Below are 21,749 nucleotides of genomic sequence, written 5' to 3' on the forward strand. Positions count from 1 at the left end.
ACTGGTTGTATGTTGAGATTCCTGCATTGCAGGGGGCTGGACTAAACGGCCTCGGCCCAGTATACCTGAAGGAGCGTCTCTACCCTCATCGTTCTGCCCGGACGCTGAGGTCCAGTGCTGAGGGCCTTCTGGCGGTTCCCTCACTGCGAGAAGCAAAACTACAGGGAACCAGGCAGAGGGCCTTCTCGGTAGTGGCACCCACCCTGTGGAACGCCCTCCCACCCGATGTCAAAGAGAAGAACTACCAGACTTTTAGAAGACATCTGAAGGCAGCCCTTTTCAGGGAAGTTTTTAATGTGTGACATTTTAATGTATTTTTAATCTTTGTTGGAAGCCACCCAGAGTGGCTGGGGAAACCCAGCCAGATGGGCAGGGTACAAATAATAAATTATTATTATAGACGACTTTTGGGGGTCCTTTCCAACTCAACAGTTCTATTATTCTATTATTCCAGTTGCTCACGCATTGTACAACTATGCAAAAATTTTACTTAAACACCTGGGGATTCGGGTTGGAGAAGAAAGTCAAGTGTCTAAAAGAGATTTCAAAACAGATGTCAAGTATCTGTTTAAAAGACAATTTGCTGCTTAGGAAGATGAACACAGCTGCCTTTCTTGGGAGCCAAATGTTTCAGATCGGGGGGGGGGGGGAACGTAACAACTATCTCTGGAGCACCAAGTTAATGTGTAAGTGTCTGACATTTTCTCAGAAGGAGAAGGGATTTGGTAGCGTTTTGGGGCCTTCTGTTATTTAAACAATGAGTGATTGTCATCAAAGAACATCTGCCTCCTTGGGTTTTGCTTCAAATGACAGAGTTAGAGAAATAAACCTTACCTGTATTGAGTACATGATGATTTTGAAAATGGCGACAGCAAATTCGTTGGGGTCCCACAGTCTGTGGTGGTCTAAATGTCTAAGAAGATAAAGTATAATATAATAAATTAAATTAAACCAAACTACTCCTAATCCAAACATTGTTTTGCATTGTGCTCAGAGCAAATGGGACCTAAACATTATCAAGTTATTCCTAAATGTGAGCAATTATATGACAGCAGTGAACACATCTTATGACCGAGTCCTACAAACCACTGTGCTGCGACTGTGGATCAATGCATATGCCAATTTCAGACAATTTCTCGCTTTTCTAATCTTCAATTCACTTCTCTACATTTTTGCATCAGTTTGCTTTATTCTTTTAAGGCCTCATAAAAAAATCGAAAGCATCACCGTGCATATTTCTCCTAATACGCAGGTTTTGTTTGCAATTCTGCCTAACGTACCCATTTTTGAAATCATTACGTTAATATGTTACACTTTTTGGCAAGTCGTTCTCTGTCATTATGTATTTTTATAGTTGCATAATTTGGTTGGAGAACGGCATTGCAGAATTTGCAGGAGAGCACGTTTAGAAAGGCTGATGTGGTTAAGTTCACATATTATTTTCAAGAAGCGCAATTTGAATAGACAAACATTGAAATACAAAGTACCGTATTTTTCGCTCTATCGGACGCACCTGACCATAGGACGCACCTTGTTTTAGAGGGGGAGAACAAGAAAAAAAATTCTCCCCCTCTCTGCTCAGCGCCCCTTCAGCAAAGTGGCAGGAGAAACGGAGCCCCTTCCATTTCTCCTCCCGCTTCGCTGAAGGGCGCTGCGCAGAGAGGGGGAGAATTTTTTTTCTTGTTTTCCCCATCTAAAACAAGGTGCGTTCAGTGCGTTCAAGGTGCGCTCAGTTGCCTTCAGTGAAGGCAACCCGAAGCCTCCGGAGTGCAGCAGGAGTTCCCGCTGCGCTTTGGAGGCTTCAGGCGGCTACCTTGGAAGCCTGGAGAGCGAGAGGGGTCGGCACGCACTGACCCCTCTCGCTCTCCAGGCTTCAGTGAAGGCAACCCGAAGCCTCAGGAGGGCAGCGGGAGTTCCCGCTGCACTCCGGGGGCTTTGGGTTCCTTTCAACCTGCTCTTTGGGGCGGGCGGGGGGGGAGCGCTGCTTTCCCCCTCTACCAGCCTCAAAGATCGCTGAAGCCTTCGGAGCACAGCGCGAGTTCCCGCTGCGCTCTGCAGGCTTCGGGTTCCTTTTGCTGAAGCCAGGGGAGTCTTGCAGCGGGAACTCGCGCTGTGCTCTGAAGGCTTCAGGTGGCTATCCCTGAAGCCTGGAGAGCAAGATGGGTCGGTGCGCACCAACCCCTTTTGCTCTCTAGGCTTCAGCGAAAGCAATGTGATGCCTCTGGAGCGTGGAGGGAGCGCTCCCTCTGCGCTTCAGAGGCTTCGCGTTGCTATCGCTGAAGCCAAGGAGCCTGCATTCGCTCCATAGGACGCACACACATTTCCCCTTAATTTTTGGAGGGGAAAAAGTGCGTCCTATAGAGCGAAAAATACGGTACTTGGAATTTCTCCCGCATCCCAAACTGGGGCAGCTACTCACATGACTGGGTGTGGGCTTCTGGCTCTGATTCAAGAGGACAACTGAACTTCTTTATTTTGTTTTTTTTGGGGGGGAATGGTCTACCCTCAGTGTTCCCCAAGAGAACAGCTGTGACCCAGAAGTTTCTGCACATCAGCTTCTTTTTGTGCAGTCCCAAATGTGACACTTCAGATGCATTTCTTTTTCTTTCTTTTTTACACACACATACACAAACAGATCTCCTACTCACGCGAAAACCGGCCTGACAGCATGGTTCATGTTGCCGTATGTTGCTCGGCCGAGCAGTTCCCTGAAACAATTCTCAGACAGCGCCGAGGGGTTTTCCTCTTTTTCCCCTCCCGAGGCTGACGAAGAGGGGCAGATCCGACTGAAACAAAACCATATGCCCTCTAAGTTATTTTAAATTCACGCGTATGCATGCATGGTTGTGCCCAACGAAGTCATCTTTCCAAGTCATCAACCAAGAATGGACACACAAACACAAACTCGAGAGGTACATGTCACACACAGCTTCCAACACTGTTGTGCAGGCTGGACCGGTATGGCCTAGAAGAAGGAGTCCCTGCCAACTTTACAATTCTGTGATTCCATGATATGCTTGTGAAGTTAACATATGAGAGTGCTGGAGGTGAAATAGTTAAACAGGTTACCCAATCAGAACCCAGGGGGGTGGAGTCAGAGGGACTATAAAACCAGCTCTGGGAGGGGTGAAGGGGGGAGTTCATTGGGAGTTGGGTGGTTGGTTGGAGTAGGAGTGAATTGGGTTAGAGTCTGTGGGTAGGGTGAGTTAGTGTAGCAAAATAAGCTGAGTCAGGAACAGTTAGGAGCTAGGAAGACAAGTAAATATCTGAGAGGTGGTTTAGTGAGTGAGAGCAGGTAGCGGAAGTTATAGGTCTGGATAGGCACTCCATGATTGTAATTGACCAATACCGTTAATGAAACCGCACACTTGTTAAACTGCAATAAATAAACAGAAGTTTATGTTCCAATTTTACCCTGACTGGACTCAGTATTGTACCAGGTAGGGCCTGGGTGGTGGCAGCGAGAAATAAAGTGGTGGCACAGGGATCAATAGACGGTGAAACGTACGGGGACCCTGTGTGATTGCCACAATGCTTAATTATGATTAATGCAATTCATCAAACCAGGGCATCCACTGTTGTGAGTGGCTGTTTTTTGAAGAAGACACACAGCGTCACATCGCTGCCAAAAGAAAGAAAGAAAACAACCCTAAAGTTTTCTTCTTCCTGAAGTGGAGAAAGTGTTTCCATCCCTCCGCTGTGGAGCTGCAGATACTATTTTCTCCTACATACGACCATCTGCCTGCACCATCTGCTTATTCCTCCCACTCTTCAAGATGCTTCTCTCTGCAATGCCTCCATATGCAAAGAGTCATAATATCCAAAAGCAAAATGAGACAAGAAACTTATTGCATGCACCGTATGAGGCCAACAGTTCAACAATCCATAAACACTGTTTTCAAGCTCTTTATTATACGTGCATCCAGAGGGTCGATGGTGTGAAATTAGCCTTTTCGGGTGGAGTATTCTCAATGTCCAAACAAAGATTTCAAAGCGGCTGAGTTAAAATTTAACTCACGCATTTCTGTTTTTATTACCAATTTTGAAAGCCTTAGTTGATCCACTGCCTGAATTGTAATCAATCAGCTAATTAAATCTCCACACATTTGCATAGGAATACTTGTGAGGAAAGTGTAGCTTCTGTCAGTCCACCGGTCCAAGGGATGATGGGCGTTGTAGTCCAACAGCAGCTGGAGTTTCAAGTTTGGGAAATCCTGTCTTAGATGGTTGGGACAACCCACCATCAGCAATAGAGAAAAACCTCTGGCACAGGTGCAATTTTTGCCTGCAAGGCCCTTTCCCCCAAACCACGCCTACGTGATATCAGCGCTTACAGAAGGATGGCTGGAATGAACTGCATTATGGTGCTTCCCTGCTGGGGGGCTCACAAAGCATTTTACAAAAGGTCCTTACCATAAAAAGCCTAGCACAGAGCAGAATTTCACACTTGTATTATTAATGAAATTGTTATTGTTTCTCCTATGTTGTTCACCACCATGCAGTGCCGGATTTACGTATAAGCTAAACAAGCTATAGCTTAGGGCCCCACTCTCTTGGGCCCCCCCCAAAAAAAAAAATTAAAGGAAAGAAAACCTGGATGTACCTTTCCAAAATATAAGATAAAAATAAAATAAAACCTACATACAGCAATGGTGTTTTGTATTGCGGAGGCTCCTATGATGTAAGTAATGGGCTCTGCCTGCTAGCCTGCTCCCTAAAATATCACTGGTTTGCTCATTTCTATATATAGGGTGCCTACATTCTGCATGGACTGGTTGCATGGCAACATGCGCAAATGGCTTTAGATATCTATTTAGTCCATAAATTACCATATATCATATATTCAACACAAAAAACAGCAACCATTTGTTGTTGACGGCTGGATATATAAAGGGCCCCATTACCTTCAGTAGCTTAGGGCCTCATCAAACCTAAATCCGGGCCTGCCACCATGATATTTGGTGGTATATACATTTGTATTTTTATTTTTCAAATAAATTAAATAGGATTTAATGAGCATGCACTTACACACCTGTCAACATCTTCAATCTTGTGCATATTGAACAGCAGGGAGGGCACTATCTTGTCCATGTTCTGAGGCTCCCATATGGTTGCCTGCAGCTCGTCATTAACAGTCTTGCGAACCACACCCTGGATGCCCCTGATTCCGGCAATTCGGATCCTAGAGAAAGACAGCAAAGCAAGGCTGAAGCTAACAACAATATGATCCGCTCATTCATTCACTTATGCATTGAATTTATTACTAAGGTTGCCATACTTCCAAAAAGTAAAAATTCCTGGCACCCAAAAAATTATTCAGCCTTTTTTTTTTTTTTTTTTTTGAGGAAGACCCCAAAATTGTAGAGCTAATTTGGGGAAACCCAAAAGTAGTGATTTTAAGCTTTTTGAGCTGTTTGCACTCCCTGACATTTTGCCAGTCCATCAAAATTCACCCCGACACCCAAAAACCAGGACATGTCAGGAAATTTCCTGACATATGGCATGCCTATTTATGACCCTTCCTTCCCTACCTTCTAAAGGAGCCCAAGGGCAGCAAACAAGTAATAAAACAATAGAAACACCATTCCAATACAGAAAGATAACTTAGAAGGTTCCTTGGAAGAGGAAGGTCCTCAGTAAGCACAAAAAGTCAGCAGAGAATTCCTGTCTTGCACTCAGGTGCTGGGAAGTCAAAAGAGATTCACCACACTGAAGGCCTGGTTCCTAAAATTTGCAGAATGGACCTCCTGATAATATGTATACACCAGGCTTCCTCAAACTCAGCCCTCCAGATGTTTTGGGACTACAACTCCCATCATCCCTAGCTAAGAGGACCAGTGGTCAGGGATGATGGGAATTGTAGTCCAAAAGATCTGGAGGGTGAAGGTTGGCTATGCCTGGACTAGATGATCCTTGAGGTTCCTTCCAATTCGACAATTCTGTGATTCTATGTAATCCCCTGCACAAATGCATACAGCTTGCAGCACAATGTGGCCAAGCGAGTACAGTAACACATTGTGCACATTTATTGCATAACATGTTAGCTGATGCCAAGATGACGCTGTTTTAGGAACCAGCTGAAGACATGTCTTTTAGTACAGGCTGTTTAAGACTGCATTCCTTGACAGTTATACTGCGAACTAGCTAATTACACTGTTATTGGAATTGGGTTTTTTTAAATATTTGTATTCTATCCCCTGCTACCTGCCCTGGAGTGGGGACAATATTGAGATGATGGGCAGGATATGAGGCCAAAAATAAAATATACGAACAAACAAACAAGGCTTCACTGCCAGTGCACTGATAAAGCAGTACCACTGATGGGATCATTCAAACAGTTCTATGAAACCTATTATAGTGTGTAACTTCAGCAATGACTAGGGCTGCAGGTATACACCAGTTAAACCAGCCTTTCTCAACCTGTGGGTCCCCAGTTGTTGTTGAACTACAACTCCCATCACCCCTAGCTAGCAAGGCCAGAGCTCAGGGATGATGGGAGTTGTAGTCCAACAACACCTGGGGACCCACAGGTTGAGAACCACTGAGTTAAACAATGCACATCCAGATTGCTTTCTTGCCTTGGTTTAGATGCACATTAGCAATTCACAGGGAAGGCAAAGATGACCTGGAGGAGCAAGAAGGCCAAGGCAAATTGCACAGAATTGATTTTAGGAATTCCATTTGTTAAACTAGAATTCAGAAAAGGAACCACAAAAGGATAAAGCAGGCATCCCCAACCTTCGGCCCTCCGAACTACAATTCCCATCATCCCTGACCACTGGTCCTGTTAGCTAGGGATCATGGGAGTTGTAGGCCAAAACATCTGGAGGGCCGCAAGTTGGGGGTGCCTGGGATGAAGGAACAGGGTGCTAGGTATCTGCTCATATCTCCAAGGAAGGCTTGGGTATCAGAAGTAGCACTAAAAGGTAAAGGGACCCCTGACCATTAGGTCTAGTCGTGGCCGACTCTGGGGTTGTGATGCTCATCTCGCTTTATTGGCTGAGGGAGCTGGCGTACAACTTCCGGGTCATGTGGCCAGCATGACTAAGCCGCTTCTGGCGAACCAGAGCAGCGCACGGAAACACCGTTTACCTTCCCGCTGGAGCGGTACCTATTTATCTTCTTGCACTTTGACGTGCTTTCGAACTGCTAGGTTGGCAGGAGAAGGGACCGAGCAACGAGAGCTCACCCTGTCGCGGGGATTCGAACTGCCGACCTTCTGATCGGCAAGCCCTAGGCTCTGTGGTTTAACCCACAGCGCCACCCACATCCCTCAAAACTAAAGTAAGGTGCTTACTAAAGTAAGGTGCTATTAGGGACAGGGATGGAGAACCCTCTGGCTGCTGATGGACTCCAACTCCTATCCACCCCAGGCAGCGTGGCCCAATGGTCACAGGTGATGGGAGTCGTCCAGTCAGTCTGACATCAATACCAGGGAAGATTCTGGAGCAGATCATTAAGCAAACAGTCTGTGAGCACCTAGAAAGGAATGCTGTGATCACCAATAGTCAGCATGGATTTCTGAAAAATAAGTCATGTCAGACTAACCTGATCTCATTTTTTGACAGAATTACAAGCCTGGTAGATGAAGAGAACGCAGTGGATATAGCCTACCTTGATTTCAGCAAGGCATTCGACAAGGTGCCCCATGATATTCTTGTAAAGAAGCTGGTAAAATGCGGTCTTGACTATGCTACCACTCAGTGGATTTGTAACTGGCTGACTGACCGAACCCAAAGGGTGCTCATCAATGGTTCCTCTTCATCCTGCAGAAGAGTGACTAGTGGGGTGCCACAGGGTTCTGTCTTGGGCCTGGTCTTATTCAACATCTTTATCAACGACTTGGATGATGGACTCAAGGGCATCCTGATCAAATTTGCAGATGACACAAAACTGGAAGGGGTGGCTAACACCCCAGAGGACAGGATCACACTTCAAAATGACCTTGACAGATTAGAGAACTGGGCCAAAACAAACAAGATGAATTTTAACAGGGAGAAATGTAAAGTATTGCACTTGGGCAAAAAAATGAGAGGCACAAATACAAGATGGGTGACACCTGGCTTGAGAGCAGTACATGTGAAAAGGATCTAGGAGTCTTGGTTGACCACAAACTTCACATGAGCCAACAGTGTGATGCGGCAGCTAAAAAAGCCAATGCAATTCTGGGCTGCATCAATAGGAGTATAGCATCTAGATCAAGGGAAGTAATAGCGCCACTGTATTCTGCTCTGGTCAGACCTCACCTGGAGTACTGTGTCCAGTTCTGGGCACCACAGTTCAAGAAGGACACTGACAAACTGGAACGTGTCCAGAGGAGGGCAACCAAAATGGTCAAAGGCCTGGAAACGATGCCTTATGAGGAACGGCTAAGGGAGCTGGGCATGTTTAGCCTGGAGAAGAGGAGGTTAAGGGGTGATATGATAGCCATGTTCAAATATATAAAAGGATGTCACATAGAGGAGGGAGAAAGGTTGTTTTCTGCTGCTCCAGAGAAGCGGACACGGAGCAATGGATCCAAACTACAGGAAAGAAGATTCCACCTAAACATTAGGAAGAACTTCCTGACAGTAAGAGCTGTTCGACAGTGGAATTTGCTGCCAAGGAGTGTGGTGGAGTCTTCTTCTTTGGAGGTCTTTAAGCAGAGGCTTGACAACCATATGTCAGGAGTGCTCTGATGGGGGTTTCCTGCTTGGCAGGGAGTTGGACTCGATGGCCCTTGTGGTCTATTCCAACTCTATGATTCTATGATTCTATGAGTCCCAACAACCTCTGCAGGGGCATCAGTCTCATGCCCAATGCTGAGAACAAACTTCGCAAAATACCACCTGATCTGGAAAGGTCATGTGTGCAAAAAAATCATATTTCCCCCTGAAGAAATATGATAACTTGTTTGCAAGTGACAAGCCCGTTCTTTGGTAATTCGGAGTCAAGAGATTCCGCAAAGGGAGATAAATCTACCACAGGTGAGAAAGTTCGGTGTAATTGGACCTCGCATGTGGGGTGGAGTGGAATTATCAGCCGGTGAAGACCTTTAATGTCAGTTTAAATTGTAATTTAAAAGGCAAGCGAACATACGGTGCTTGTTGGGCTCAGCTGTCTACTTGAAATTCTCCAAGAGCAACTTTCTTGTCAGTTGCAATCCCGCTCAGGGAAGAAAAAGAGGATTTATAATGACTTTGTTCAAGCCTTATTTCATACATGCTGCGTGATCCAAACGAGAGCTATCATTCTGAGTTAGCAACGAAAGCTACACATTGACAATTTTATGGCCGACTGCAAATAATTATAAGGATTTGCTCTTCCACAGCTTCATTCATGTCCACGAGCACACTCCCAACACTTTTTAAAAGTGTTTTATTAGTGGCTTTTCAGTCTACTGGATTCATTACATTAGGATTCGTTTTTACTTTATCTGCAACCTGAATATAAACTTCTGCAAGTTTCCTCACACTAGTATAGTAGGAACACAGGAAGTGACCTTATACCAGGTCCTGGTCTTTATTTCTTTTTTAAATTAGTTTTTATTAAAAGATTTTTTTCCCCCGTAATACAAAACATATTGGTTTGTGAACTTTGCCTTGGAAGCAGAACAAACAAATAAACAAGGAAAAGTACATACAACGTCTCCCCTTTCAATTCATAAGAGTCTTTTCCCCCCATAGTTTTTTTACATTCAGTATGAGACAATGTTGTCATAGCCATTGGGGGAAGTTCTATGGGAGTATAAGGTTTGCTGAGGAAACAAAAAGAAATCAAAGTCCATGTCAGGCAGAAAGCGTTCAGGACCATGGACAACTCCACTTGGCCCTGCTGAGGAAGCCACCTGAGATGTTTCCTCAGCAATGAGTTTGAGCCCAATGAAGCCTTATATAGGCTGAGAAGTGTGTTAGGCTCTCTCTGGAAGATCTGTCAGGATAGTTATAGAGACCTCACCTCTCCTTTTTTGGTAGCATTTGGCTTATGTGATATGAACATTATGTGGTACGGACATATTCCACTGCCTCTTTGGAGCCTTCGTTGGCTCCTGATACATTTCTGGGCCCAATCCAAATTACAGTGGTACCTTGGTTTAAGAACAGCTTGGTTAATGAACAACATGGATTAAGAATGCTGTAAACCCGGAAGTAGGTGTTTTGGTTTGTGAACTTTGCCTTAGAAGCAGAACACTGTTCCGCTTCCTGTCGAGTGTGCTCCATTTATAAACTGGGTCCCCCGCTGCTATGGGAAAGCACACTTTGGTTTAAGAACGGACTTCTGGTATGGATTAAGTTCGTAAACCAAGGTACCACTGTATTGGTTTTGAACTAAAAAGTCCTGTACAGATTGGGGCCTCAACAGCTAAAGGATTGTCTCTTCCCATAAATACATACCTGAGCCCTACAATCACTTACAGGGGCCCTGCTCTATGTGCCTCCTCATGATAAAATCTGCAACAAGGAAAATGACCTCCAGCATCTAGCTGTGGAATGCTTGCCTCAAAAAGATGCCCACATTTGTGTGAGGCCTTTATTCTCCCAGGCTTTAAAATGCCATTTTAACACCGTTTTAATGTAATTTAAGCATTCTACTGGTATTAATTATTTGAGTCTCTGCTGGCATGTTCTGACTGGTGGAGGGTTTTGATTCTCTGCGTTGTGGTTTTCATGAGTGCTGGCGGTTATTAGGGGCAGTGTCGCGATGGTTAAGATTAAGAGATGAGGTTAAAGGTAAAGGTAAAGGGAACCCTGACCATTAGGTCCAGTCGTGGCCGACTCTGGGGTTGCGGCGCTCATCTCGCTTTACTGGCCGAGAGAGCCGGCATACAGCTTCCAGGTCATGTGGCCAGCATGACTAAGCCGCTTCTGGCGAACCAGAGCAGTGCAAGGAAACGCCGTTTACCTTTCCGCTGGAGCGGTACCTATTTATCTACTTGCACTTTGACGTGCTTTTGAACTGCTAGGTTGGCAGGAGCAGGGACCAAGCAATGGGAGCTCACTCCATCGTGGGGATTCGAACCGCCGACCTTCTGATCAGCAAAAAGAGCACAATTTATTTAGAAAGCTTAAAAAGGTCCCCTAGGAAGGTGAGAAAAAAACTGTTGGATGAGATTAGCCCAACAGTGAGGGAGCTACCACTGAAAAGGTTCTCTAATCAGGGACATTTGAAGTATGGCCTCTGAGGAGAATCGTAAAGTTTGGGTATTCATATGAAGGGAAAGCGATTGTTTGGGTCATGTTGCTCCAAGCCATTTTTCAGCGTGACAGAATTTGAGGTAAGGGTGGTGAGATATAAATTTAATAAGAAACAAACATTGGCATTTAGGCCTGCCTCAGTGCAATTCATGTGAGCTACTGAACTTAAGTACTGTAAACAAGGCCTCAGAAAGATCATTCTTACCTTTCTTTTGTGCAAAAAAACCAAACAAAAAACCACCCATATTTTCACTAGAGGGAGCTAAAGACCAGAGTAACAACTTCATTGTACAGGTACACAAACAATATTTCAGTTTTCTCTTCTAACATTTGTGCCTTAGTTCATTTGTGCAAGATCCATTTCACAGATATACGTTTAAGATATAAAATAAATAGGATGGTAAATCATCCATTCAAATAAATCCAAAATAGTCCTTCTATCTGAGCTCATTTGCCACTGCAGCAAAAGCATCAAAGAATATTGTGGCATTTTAAAGACTAGAGTCCCATTCATTTGTTAACACCGTAGCCTCAGGCTAGATAGACTAAAATTAACAAACAGGAAGAATTCCTTTAATATTGATGGTTCTACTCTGTGTAGGACTTAGCTGGCTGCAAGCCTTGATCTCTAAAGGTGCCATAAGACTCTTTGTTGTTTGAGGTTTCATGTGATACATGATCTTAAAGTCGAGATGCAATAATCATTTGCGTACAAGTCGTTAAAAGGACGTGAGGAAACTGCAGGGTGAAACATACATAATCCATCTTACTTTATTCATTTGTGAATTTCCTCAGCGGTAAGTCAGTACACTGCTGTTTGAGGTATTTTATAACTGCATGTACCCTTAACAACGTCTGCTTTGCAAAGCTACGTTCAGAATTCTAGCTCCGGAGATTAAAAACGCCGACACATGACCCACAGCAGTTTATTTTAGGAAAAGAGATTGCCATAAGATGAATGTTTATGAATAGAAACAGTGTTTTAGATGGAAGGCTGACACTGGAGACAATTTGAATCAGAAACGAATTGAGTGAGGACGCCTAGGCCCCTGCAGCTGACAGGAGGGTGGGGAGCACCTGAAAATCTGTCAGAACTTTCTGGAATAATCTGTGCTGCAGCTCCAGCCTTCTCGAACGTGAGATCGGAAACAGGACTGAGGCGAATGCAATATGCTTACATAGATTGCTTCCTTCAAGAAACAAACTATTTGTGATAAAAACACATCCTCTAACATTTCTCCAATGAAAATAGGTATATCCTATTCCATAATAATAATAATAATAATAATAATAATAATACCCTGCCCATCTGATTGGGTTGCCCCAGCCACTCTGGGCAACCTCCATTATATAAAAACATAACAAAACAATAAACATTTAAAACAGGGGCTAGCAAACTTTTTCAGCAGGGGGCCGGTCTACTGTCCCTCAGACCTTGTGGGGGGCCAGACTATATTTTGAAGGGAAAAAAATGAACGAATTCCTATGCCCCTCAAATAACCCAGAGATGCATTTTAAATAAAAGCACACATTCTACTCATGTAAAAATACCAGGCAAGCCCCACAAATAACCTAGAGATGCATTTTAAATAAAAGGGCACATTCTACTCATGTAAAAACACGCTGATTCCTGGACCATCCGCAGGCCACATTTAGAAGGCAATTGGGCCGGATCCGGCCCCCGGGCCTTAGTTTCCCTAAGCATGATTAAAAAGCTTCCCTATACAGGGCTACCTTCACATGTCTTCTAAAGGTTGTATAATTACTTATCTCCTTGGCTCTGGGGTCGTATAACTCTATACCTTCCAACAACCCTCCGTCCCAAGGAAAAGTGGGGTATTCTGGGATCAAATCAGAAACTGGGACAGCTTCTGTAAATCCAGGACTGTCCCTGGAAAATAGGGACACTTGTGAGGGTCTGTAAAAAGGTTTCTCGGCTTGGTGATAAAGACCCATTTAAGGCGGGTGCAATGGTAGCAAAACATAGGTTTGAGATTTCCCCCTCCTCCTATATAATCTTGACAGTCTGGAATATGCACACTGCAGAATTAAATGGTGAGAATGCTGAGGTGGCTACGGAAGAGTGGATAGTGTTATTGCAGACTATGGGGCAACCATTTTGAACAGGGACAGACAGCTACAACTTCACAATATACCGTATTTTTCGCTCTATAAGACGCACCAGACCACAAGACGCACCTAGTTTTTGGAGGAGGAAAACAAGGGGGAAAAAATATTCTGAATCTCAGAAGCCAGAACAGCAAGAGGGATCGCTGCGCAGTGAAAGCAGCAATGCCTCTTGCTGTTCTGGCTTCTGGGATAGCTGCGCAGCCTGCATTCGTTCCATAAGACTCACACAAATTTTCCCTTACTTTTTAGGAGGGAAAAAGTGAGTCTTATAGAGCAAAAAATACGGTATATATATTTTCTGGTGTCACAAAAAAGTAATAATCATGACATACATTGAACTAGAGAGGCAAAAGTGGGGGGAACCAGGCTATCAGGCGGCCATTTTGGACAGCATCTGCTCTGTCAGGGCAATGCCAACTTTGACTGCAACGTGAAAAACATTTAGGGATGAATTGAGGTCATGTGAATCAGACTGACAACAAGGGACATTGCAGGGCAGGCTGGTGACTCATTTCCTGTGGGGAAGGAGCAGAAAAACCTGGGCTCCCCCCTTCTCCTCTGACAAGCCCTCAGTTGATCTCGAGTAGAGGCTTCAAATGAAAGCAGTTCACGGAAATTTTCAAGGCAATTTAGCTTCTGACTCCTCTCCTCTAAGGAGAAGCGAGTACAACAGTCAGCCAGCTGTTTTGACAAGGATACAATCTCAATTAAGAAACATACTTCTGGCAAGTCTAGAGCTTTCATGAAAAATATCTGAGAATTTAAGGGACTGCCTTGTCCCATATTTCCCTGCCCAGAAACTCTGCTCCTCAGATGGGGCATTGACAAGAGTCATTGCGTATCCCAGAGGACGGCTGAGTATTACTAGCAAATTGGCCTTTTTGTGTTGCAGTTCCAGCCTTCTTGAATTAGTTACCAGCTGAAATTAGGCAGGAATTTAGCATCCTAATATTCAGGCAGCTTCTTTGAGAAGGTTTTTTTCCTGGTATGTAGCCCAATCAACTTATGGAATATTAATTGTACCATCGCAGCAACGAATTTATTGCCTTTAGTTTACCGAGTCAGTAATCCGTTGTATCTGATTGAACACCATTTTATTAGCTTTGGGCTGCAAAGCTGTTTACAATCCTGCAAACAGACGCTCATTTTAGACCTCCCTGTGAGTGGGCAGAAGTGAACAAGCCAGGATGCCATAATTGGACCAAGGAAGAGGACTTGAAGCAAATACTCACACAGTGCCAGATTTACGTATAAACTAAACAAGCTATAGCTTAGGGGCCCACTCTCTTGGGGGCCCCCCAAAAAAAATGTAAAAGGAAAAAAACCTGGATGTACATTTCCAAAATATAAGATAAAAAACAAATAACATAAAACCTACATACAGCAACAGTGTTTTGTGTTGTGTAGGCTCCTATGATGTAAGTAATGGGCCCTGCCTGCTAGCCTGCTCCCTAGAATATCACTGGTTTGCTCATTTCTATATATAGGGTGCCTACATTCTGCATGGACTGGTTGCATGGCAACATGGGCAAATGGCTTCAGATACCTATTAGGTCCATAAATTACCATATAGCATATATTCAACACATACAAAAAGTGACAATTTGTTGTTGACAAAGGACAGCTGGACATATAAAGGGCCCCATTACCTTCAGTAGCTTAGGGCCTCATCAAACCTAAATCCGGCCCTGTACACATATCTGGTTACTTACTCATTTTGTACTTCTGGATCCTCGTGGTAAGAATGACACATGGCACTGAACTGGGAAACAAAGAAGTCATAGCGCCTGTGGTATGAAGGAGTATCTTCCTCAATGTTTGCAAATTTAACAAACTAGGGAAATCAGAAGGAAGAGAATACAAGATTGGTTTATGGTCAGAGGTAATACTTGAAAGAGATAACAGTCTATTGCCAACTTTCCTGGCTTAAAGCGTACGTCCCTTGTGGTGTTACACTGAAAGACCAAGATCAACTTGGATGTGCACTTAATCAGAGGCAGCTACCAAACTTGTTTTTCTTAACTTTGCTACAGGCACAGGGCAGACAGATCTGTGTGAACTTTGTTTTACCAACCCCCTAAAAACTTGAAGTTAAGATGTGAAAACTTCGCTTTGAAAGTCACCACGTTAAATTCAGCCTTTCCATAAATATCCAGGCAAGGTTCTACTTTCAGGGAGCAAATTATCTCTGCACACATTCTTAGAAATATCAAGTTTACTTTATTTCCAGTGAATGTACCTTCTGCTGTAGCCAAGGCACGAGGCCAATTTGAAACCTGATTCACCTGAAAAGTTAGGAACTGAAAATAATTTATGATATCTCAGAATAGCTCTTTCCTCCTTATGACTGTAGAATCTTTTGTGTTGCTATGGAGAAGGCTTGCACAGATTTTAGAACTACATCACATCACCTGAGGAGAATGAAACTCAAAATACATCCATTTTCAACATTTGCTAGAGTTAGGGAGGTACTATGATGTGTTTAATGCACGTATTATATCCAACATATTTGAGGGACAGACATGTCTTCCCTTTTGCTCATTCACAGTACAAAAGTTCACCTGAAATAGGGATTGGCAAATTTGGCTTCTCTCAGGTACTCATTTTTTTCAGCCTTAAGTTCAGTTCTCATGGAAATTCACCAGCCTTTCAGTGCTAATTTCTCAGAAAAAAGCAGCCAAAATTATTAAGGAGATAGAGCAACTCCCCTGTAAGATAAGGCTGCAGCGCTAAGGACTTTTTAAAGTTTAGAGAAAACAAGAGCAAGAGGTGACACGACAGAGATGTATAACATTATGTATGGCATTTTTAGAGAAAAAAGTTCTTCTCCCTCTCTGAAAACACTAGATCTTGTAGCCATCCAATAAAGATGAATGTTGGAGGATTAAAGACAGATAAAAGAAATTATTTGTTCATAGTTAAACTGTGGAACACCCTCCCACAAGACGTAGGAAAAGCCACCAACTCGGATGGCTTTAAAAGATGATTGGGCAAATTCATGGAGCCATGATGGCAATGCTCTGCTTCCACAAATTTCCCACAGGGATCTGGGTGGCCACTGTGAGAACAAGGATGCTGGAACAGATGAGCCACGGGCTCGTCTTATATTCTCCTAATGTACACATACTTGCGTGAAATTCTGCCTGATATACAAAGCAATTTCCCTTAATATATACTTAAGTTATCCTCAGCAATATATTCATTTATATGCACACTTTATAATAATAATTTATTATTTGTACCCCGCCCATCTGGCTGGGTTTCCCCAGCCACTCGGGGCAGCTTCCAACGAAGATTAAAAATACATCAAAATGTCACACATTAAAAACTTCCCTGAACAGGGCTGCCTTCAGATGTCTTCTAAAATTCAGGTAGATGGGAGGACGTTCCACCACCACCGAGAAGGCCCTCTGCCTGGTTCCCTGTAGCTTTGCTTCTCGCAGTGAGGGAAGCGACAGAAGGCCCTTGACGCTAGACCTCAGTTCTGCTCAGCCCAGGCAGAACGATGGGGGTGGAGATGCTCCTTCAGGTATACTTGACAGAGACCATTTAGGGCTTTAAAGGTCAGCACCTTTAAAAGTCAGCACTTGTGAATTGTGCTCGGAAACATACCTTACCCGTGTATATGTATTTTTGCACACATTACTTAAGCGCTGCAAAATTCAGAGAAGTGCAAATTTCAGAGGAGGGCTGGGTTTCAGTTTGTGTACTGTTTTGAAATTAGGTAAGTTCACTTTTAAATGTGAACTCCACTGGAGTTCTCCATCATCCTTAGTCATCTCTGCCTGCCTGCTAGGGGATATCAAAACTGTAAGGATGCTTCCCTCTTTTGTTACAGCCATCAAAAGAGGAACTGAAAGTGTTTACGCTGCTCCCGCGGTCCCTGCTCAGCTCAACTTTGGTTTACTCACTGAATTGGTCCCCAGAACTTGCAGCTTTGGCTCTCCAGACTCCAGCAGCTTAGCTACCATATGAAGGAAGCTCTCGACAAACGGTTTGATGCTCTGTGAGCGGCAGGCCATCAGAAGCTGGTCCAGGGCTTCCATGGCAATTAAAACGTATCTGAGAGAACAGGCAAGCAAAGATCCACAGGTGTCAGGCAGCGCATGCACTCAGGAAAACAAATAAGCTATATTTGTCTGTTCCTATGCATATTTATCTGAAAGGAAGTCCTGCTACGTTCCATGGGGCCTCCTTTCACGCTAGGCTTGGTTACATTCCTAGCACCCTCGTTCTAGATGCACTGCTGTATCCTCCAGGGCAGGAGGGAAGAGGCAACCTGGTTTGGAATAGCTTATAAAGCAGTATTTCAAACCTTTTTGCCCCCCCCCTCCTAAGAGAGGCTGGGTCTTTCAACAAAGCCAGCCTTCCAATCCAATCCACCAGGCCCAATCCGTTGGCTCTGCTGGGAGCCATGCTGCCTTTGGCTCTTACTCTCCTGCAACAGTTTCTATTTAACCTGTTCATCGGAATAACTTTGCAACTTTAAGGTATATAGGGGGTAAAGGGGACCCCTGACCATTAGGTCCAGTCATGGCCGACTTTGGGGTTGCAGTGCTCATCTCGCTTTATTGGCCTAGGGAGCCGGCGTACAGCTTCCGGGTCGTGTGGCCAGCATGACTAAGCTGCTTCTGGCGAACCAGAGCAGCACACGGAAACGCCGTTTACCTCCCCACCGGAGCGGTACCTATTTATCTACTTGCACTTGCAGTGCTTTCGAACTGCTAGGTTGGCAGGAGCAGGGACCGAGCAACGGGAGCTCACCCCATCATGGGGGTTCGAACTGCCAACCTTCTGATTGGCAAGTCCTAGGCTCTGTGGTTTAACCCACAGCGCCAGCCTTCTTTTTAGGTGGACTTAAAACCACCCCAATTCTTTTCAATGGGTGTACGCAGGATACTACGCTGTGTAGGGTTGCACCCACATTTTGAAAAATCCTTTGACCTGGACCAGAGCTGTTTGTGGAGCAAGGAGAGGCTGGCAAAGCCTCTGTTGGGCTTTGGCCTTGGAAGAAAGAGGAACCCTCTGCCACTCTCAGCTCCACAAATAGCTTTATCCTGGGCAAGGCTAGAAGACGGAATCAGGCTCATAAGAAGCGGGATGGGTCCAGACCTATCGCAAAAGAGGTGGGATGGCACCTAACTCAACTTCACCTCACTTCAGGAATAATATGTTCTTGAGGTCACTTACAGAAAACACTGTCCTTTTCACAGTAACAACTGATAATGGCTCGCAATTACATCTAAGTGTGAATGCAATCATTCAAGCTCGGGAGCACATTGCTGAACAGTTATAAAGATGGTGAATGGACCACAGGCTAATTTCAAGCAGGGCCTAATGTGACATGAAACCATCTCATTTTCTCCCTGACTGCAACCACGCTTTGAACGCTGCCCAGTTCAGATTCTTAGATGCGTGATCGCTGTGTCAAGTGGATCGTAGTGAATATTGCCATGCTGAAACGACAGCTGGACACCCAGTGTGTAAGTTTGGCCTAGGACAAAGGAAAATGAAAACTTCTAGCCCTACAAAGCTTCTGTTCCTCCGAGGACAGGCTTCTGATATCAGGTTAAAGGTAAAGGTAAAGGGGCCCCTGACCATTAGGTCCAGTCTTGACCGACTCTGGGGTTGCGGCGCTCATCTTGCTTTATTGTCTGAGGGAGCCAGTGTGCAGCTTCCGGGTCATGTGGCCAGCATGACTAAGCCACTTCTGGCAAACCAGAGCAGTGCACAGAAACACCGTTTACCTTCCTGCCGGAGAGCTACCTGTTTATCTACTTGCACTTTGACGTCCTTTCGAACTGCTAGGTTGGCAGGAGCAGGGACCGAACAATGGGAGCTCACCCCGTCATGGGGATTCAAACCGCCGACCTTCTGATCGGCAAGTCCTAGGCTCTGTGGTTTAACCCACAGTGCCACCCGCGTATCAGGTTAGTTCCTGCAAAAAGTTCCCACTGGTTTTAACTGCTGCTCAACCTGAGTCACAGATACCATCTCCACTATCTAACATCCATGGTTCTAGCCCAGATTATAGGGGGAAATTGAAAGAATCACTGGTGGGAAGATAACATCAGCATTAACGAGTAAGAAGCTTACCCGTAACGGTGTCTGACAACATCCCGGCTCAGTCGCTCTGCTAAGTAAGCACCAATTCGATCGAGCTTCTCAGGTGCAGAAACAGCGTAAAAAGTCAGCTTCTCCATATCAGCTTTGACAAGCCCATCCTAATCATAAGAAGAATCACCAGTCAATGTTTTTCTTTTTTCCTCGGTAACAGAAATCACTTATGATTTGCACTTTGGATACTATGGCCAGATATTGATGTGGTGAAGATAGCGTCCTGGGGAATGGACCAAAGGCATATGAGGCCACCACCTTGTTGAAGCTAAGCAGGTCCAGGTCTGGTGAGTGTTTGGATGGGTGACCATCTGAGAACTATGTACAGTGGTAGCTCGGAAGTTGAACGGGATCCGTTCCAGAAGTCTGTTTGACTTCCAAAATGTTTGAAAACCAAGGCGCGGCTTCCGATTGGCTGCAGGACATTTGGGTTCCAAAGAAGGTTTGCAAACAGGAACACTCACTTCCGGGTTTATGGCGCCAAAATGTTCAACTCACAAGGCATTTGGGATCCAAGTTATGACTGTACATGCCATCTTAGGTCGCATGATGGAAGAAAGTAAGGATATGAATATCATAAAATAAATGAGTCAATAATGTAGACCAGTGTTTCCAAAACTTGGGTCTCTGGCTGTTTTTAGACTACACTTCCCATCATCCCTGACCACTGGTTCTGCTAGCTAGGGATGATGGGAGTTGTAGTCCAAAAAAACGGTGAAGATCCAAGTTTGGGAAGCACTCATGTAGACACTGGCCACTGAATGCCTGTTTTCTAGAACATTATAGGAAGGGGAGAGAAGCAGGATTGTAGACTGCTAAATTCTGGCTCTCACCCCTCTACCAAACATCTACTAGAGGACCAGTTGTGGCAACATGGCCAGAGCGTCAGGACTGAGTAGAGCCAGTTTCAGATTGCACATCTCAACCCCACTAGCTGATCTTGGACCAGTTACCACCTTTCCACTTATGCTACCCTCACAGGGTTATTGTGTGGAAAAGCTGGGGATGGGAAGGACAAGAGAGCACCATCTTGAGCTACTTGGATATAAAGAAATACTTCAGAAAGGATAGTGCTTCTTTTCTTTTTGCAAATTATGTTTGGCAGAGCATTTCAAATTCTTTCACAGAGAATTAAGAATTCAAGTCAAAGTACTTATTTAAAAAAAATAAAAACAATAATCTTGAAATTATTCCCACAGGGCAAAATTAAATTGTGGAGAGGCAAGGTATGCAAATTATCAGCACACTCCACTTAATTTTAAAAAAATGAATGAGTTATTAGCAAGACAAGGAAAAAAATAATTAGAATTACAATATCCCACAGGACTAAACCTAAATGTACTGGAATGTTGCTGATGCATTAGCTGGAGGAAATATTTAAATTCAGAGTGGTAATAGCTTGAAGCGTTGGACACTTGAATGGCTGCATCTTATTTGGAACTGGTTCCCACAGCTCAGTGGTAGAGCATCTGCCTTTTGCATGCAGAAGGTCCCTGGTTCATTCCCCGATATCTCCAGGTAGGACTGGGAGAGGCAACATGTTTGAAATCCTGGAGGGTGCCCTGGTGAGGGTAGCCGATGGGTTTCAAACCCTCAGCGAGTTAGGGATTTCCCCTGCATGCGAAGACAGGCTCCGGTGGACTGAGAAGACCAAAGGTGGGCCATATGGTCAAGGAGGTGGTTTCTACATGTGCTGTAGAGGGAAGTGAAGGGCAGATGGGACTGGTCAACCTGGGAAGGTGGCCCATCTACGAGAAGGAAAACTCTGGTCCTCTGATGGGACATCTTTGGGAGAAGAAAAGACGAAGGAGCAAACCCTACACAGATCTGGTGTGGAGTCCCTGAGAGGGTTGGGTGGAGTCTGGTATGCTTCCTTCTGGTAACTCCTACAGCCAAATGTGTTGCTCTGCTTTCCTTTGGGCCACGTCAACAAGGCCGAGGTGTGTGTGTGTGTGGAGGTGACGCTCCGCTTGTGCTGTGGCAAACCTCGCACCAGGCATGCAACAGTGTGCCAAGGAGCATTGCCCCCACGCTCCCTGACCTTTTGCCTTCTCGGCTAGAAGACAGAGTTTTTCCCCTGACCGTTTGTCCTCTCACAGATTTGGTTACTAGACATAACACTTGGCTGGAGCATGCCCAGGGATGCAGACGTAATCAAGTATCGGGGAACATTTTAGGGAAACACCTCCTAACACGTGTATCTGCTAATGCTGGAAATGTGCTTAGATGGAAATACGTCATGTTCAGAGTGGTTTCATTACTGTTTCCAATTGTTGACTTCTGCTAATAAAAGGAGACTCTGCAGAACTAGCCGGCAGCTTGTTTTGG

General features: G+C 44.6%; 1 protein-coding gene across 6 annotated transcripts in view; it reads right to left on the reverse strand.

The window, feature by feature from the left end:
- Positions 1–21,749, reverse strand: part of EFR3A (EFR3 homolog A) — an 89,655-nt gene that overhangs the window by 44,098 nt on the left and 23,808 nt on the right. For all 6 annotated transcript variants that reach the window (XM_081012559.1, XM_081012554.1, XM_081012557.1 and 3 more), the window contains exons 4-9: positions 19,401–19,528; positions 17,216–17,366; positions 15,017–15,138; positions 5,033–5,182; positions 2,649–2,786; positions 835–913 (exon numbers count right to left, since the gene is read on the reverse strand). In XM_081012559.1, coding sequence (XP_080868685.1) covers positions 835–913; positions 2,649–2,786; positions 5,033–5,182; positions 15,017–15,138; positions 17,216–17,366; positions 19,401–19,528 — 768 coding nt within the window. The remainder of the gene's footprint in view (positions 1–834; positions 914–2,648; positions 2,787–5,032; positions 5,183–15,016; positions 15,139–17,215; positions 17,367–19,400; positions 19,529–21,749) is intronic.

This window comes from Podarcis pityusensis (assembly GCF_964106645.2).
Source record: "Podarcis pityusensis genome assembly, chromosome: 7".
NCBI lineage: Eukaryota > Metazoa > Chordata > Lepidosauria > Squamata > Lacertidae > Podarcis > Podarcis pityusensis.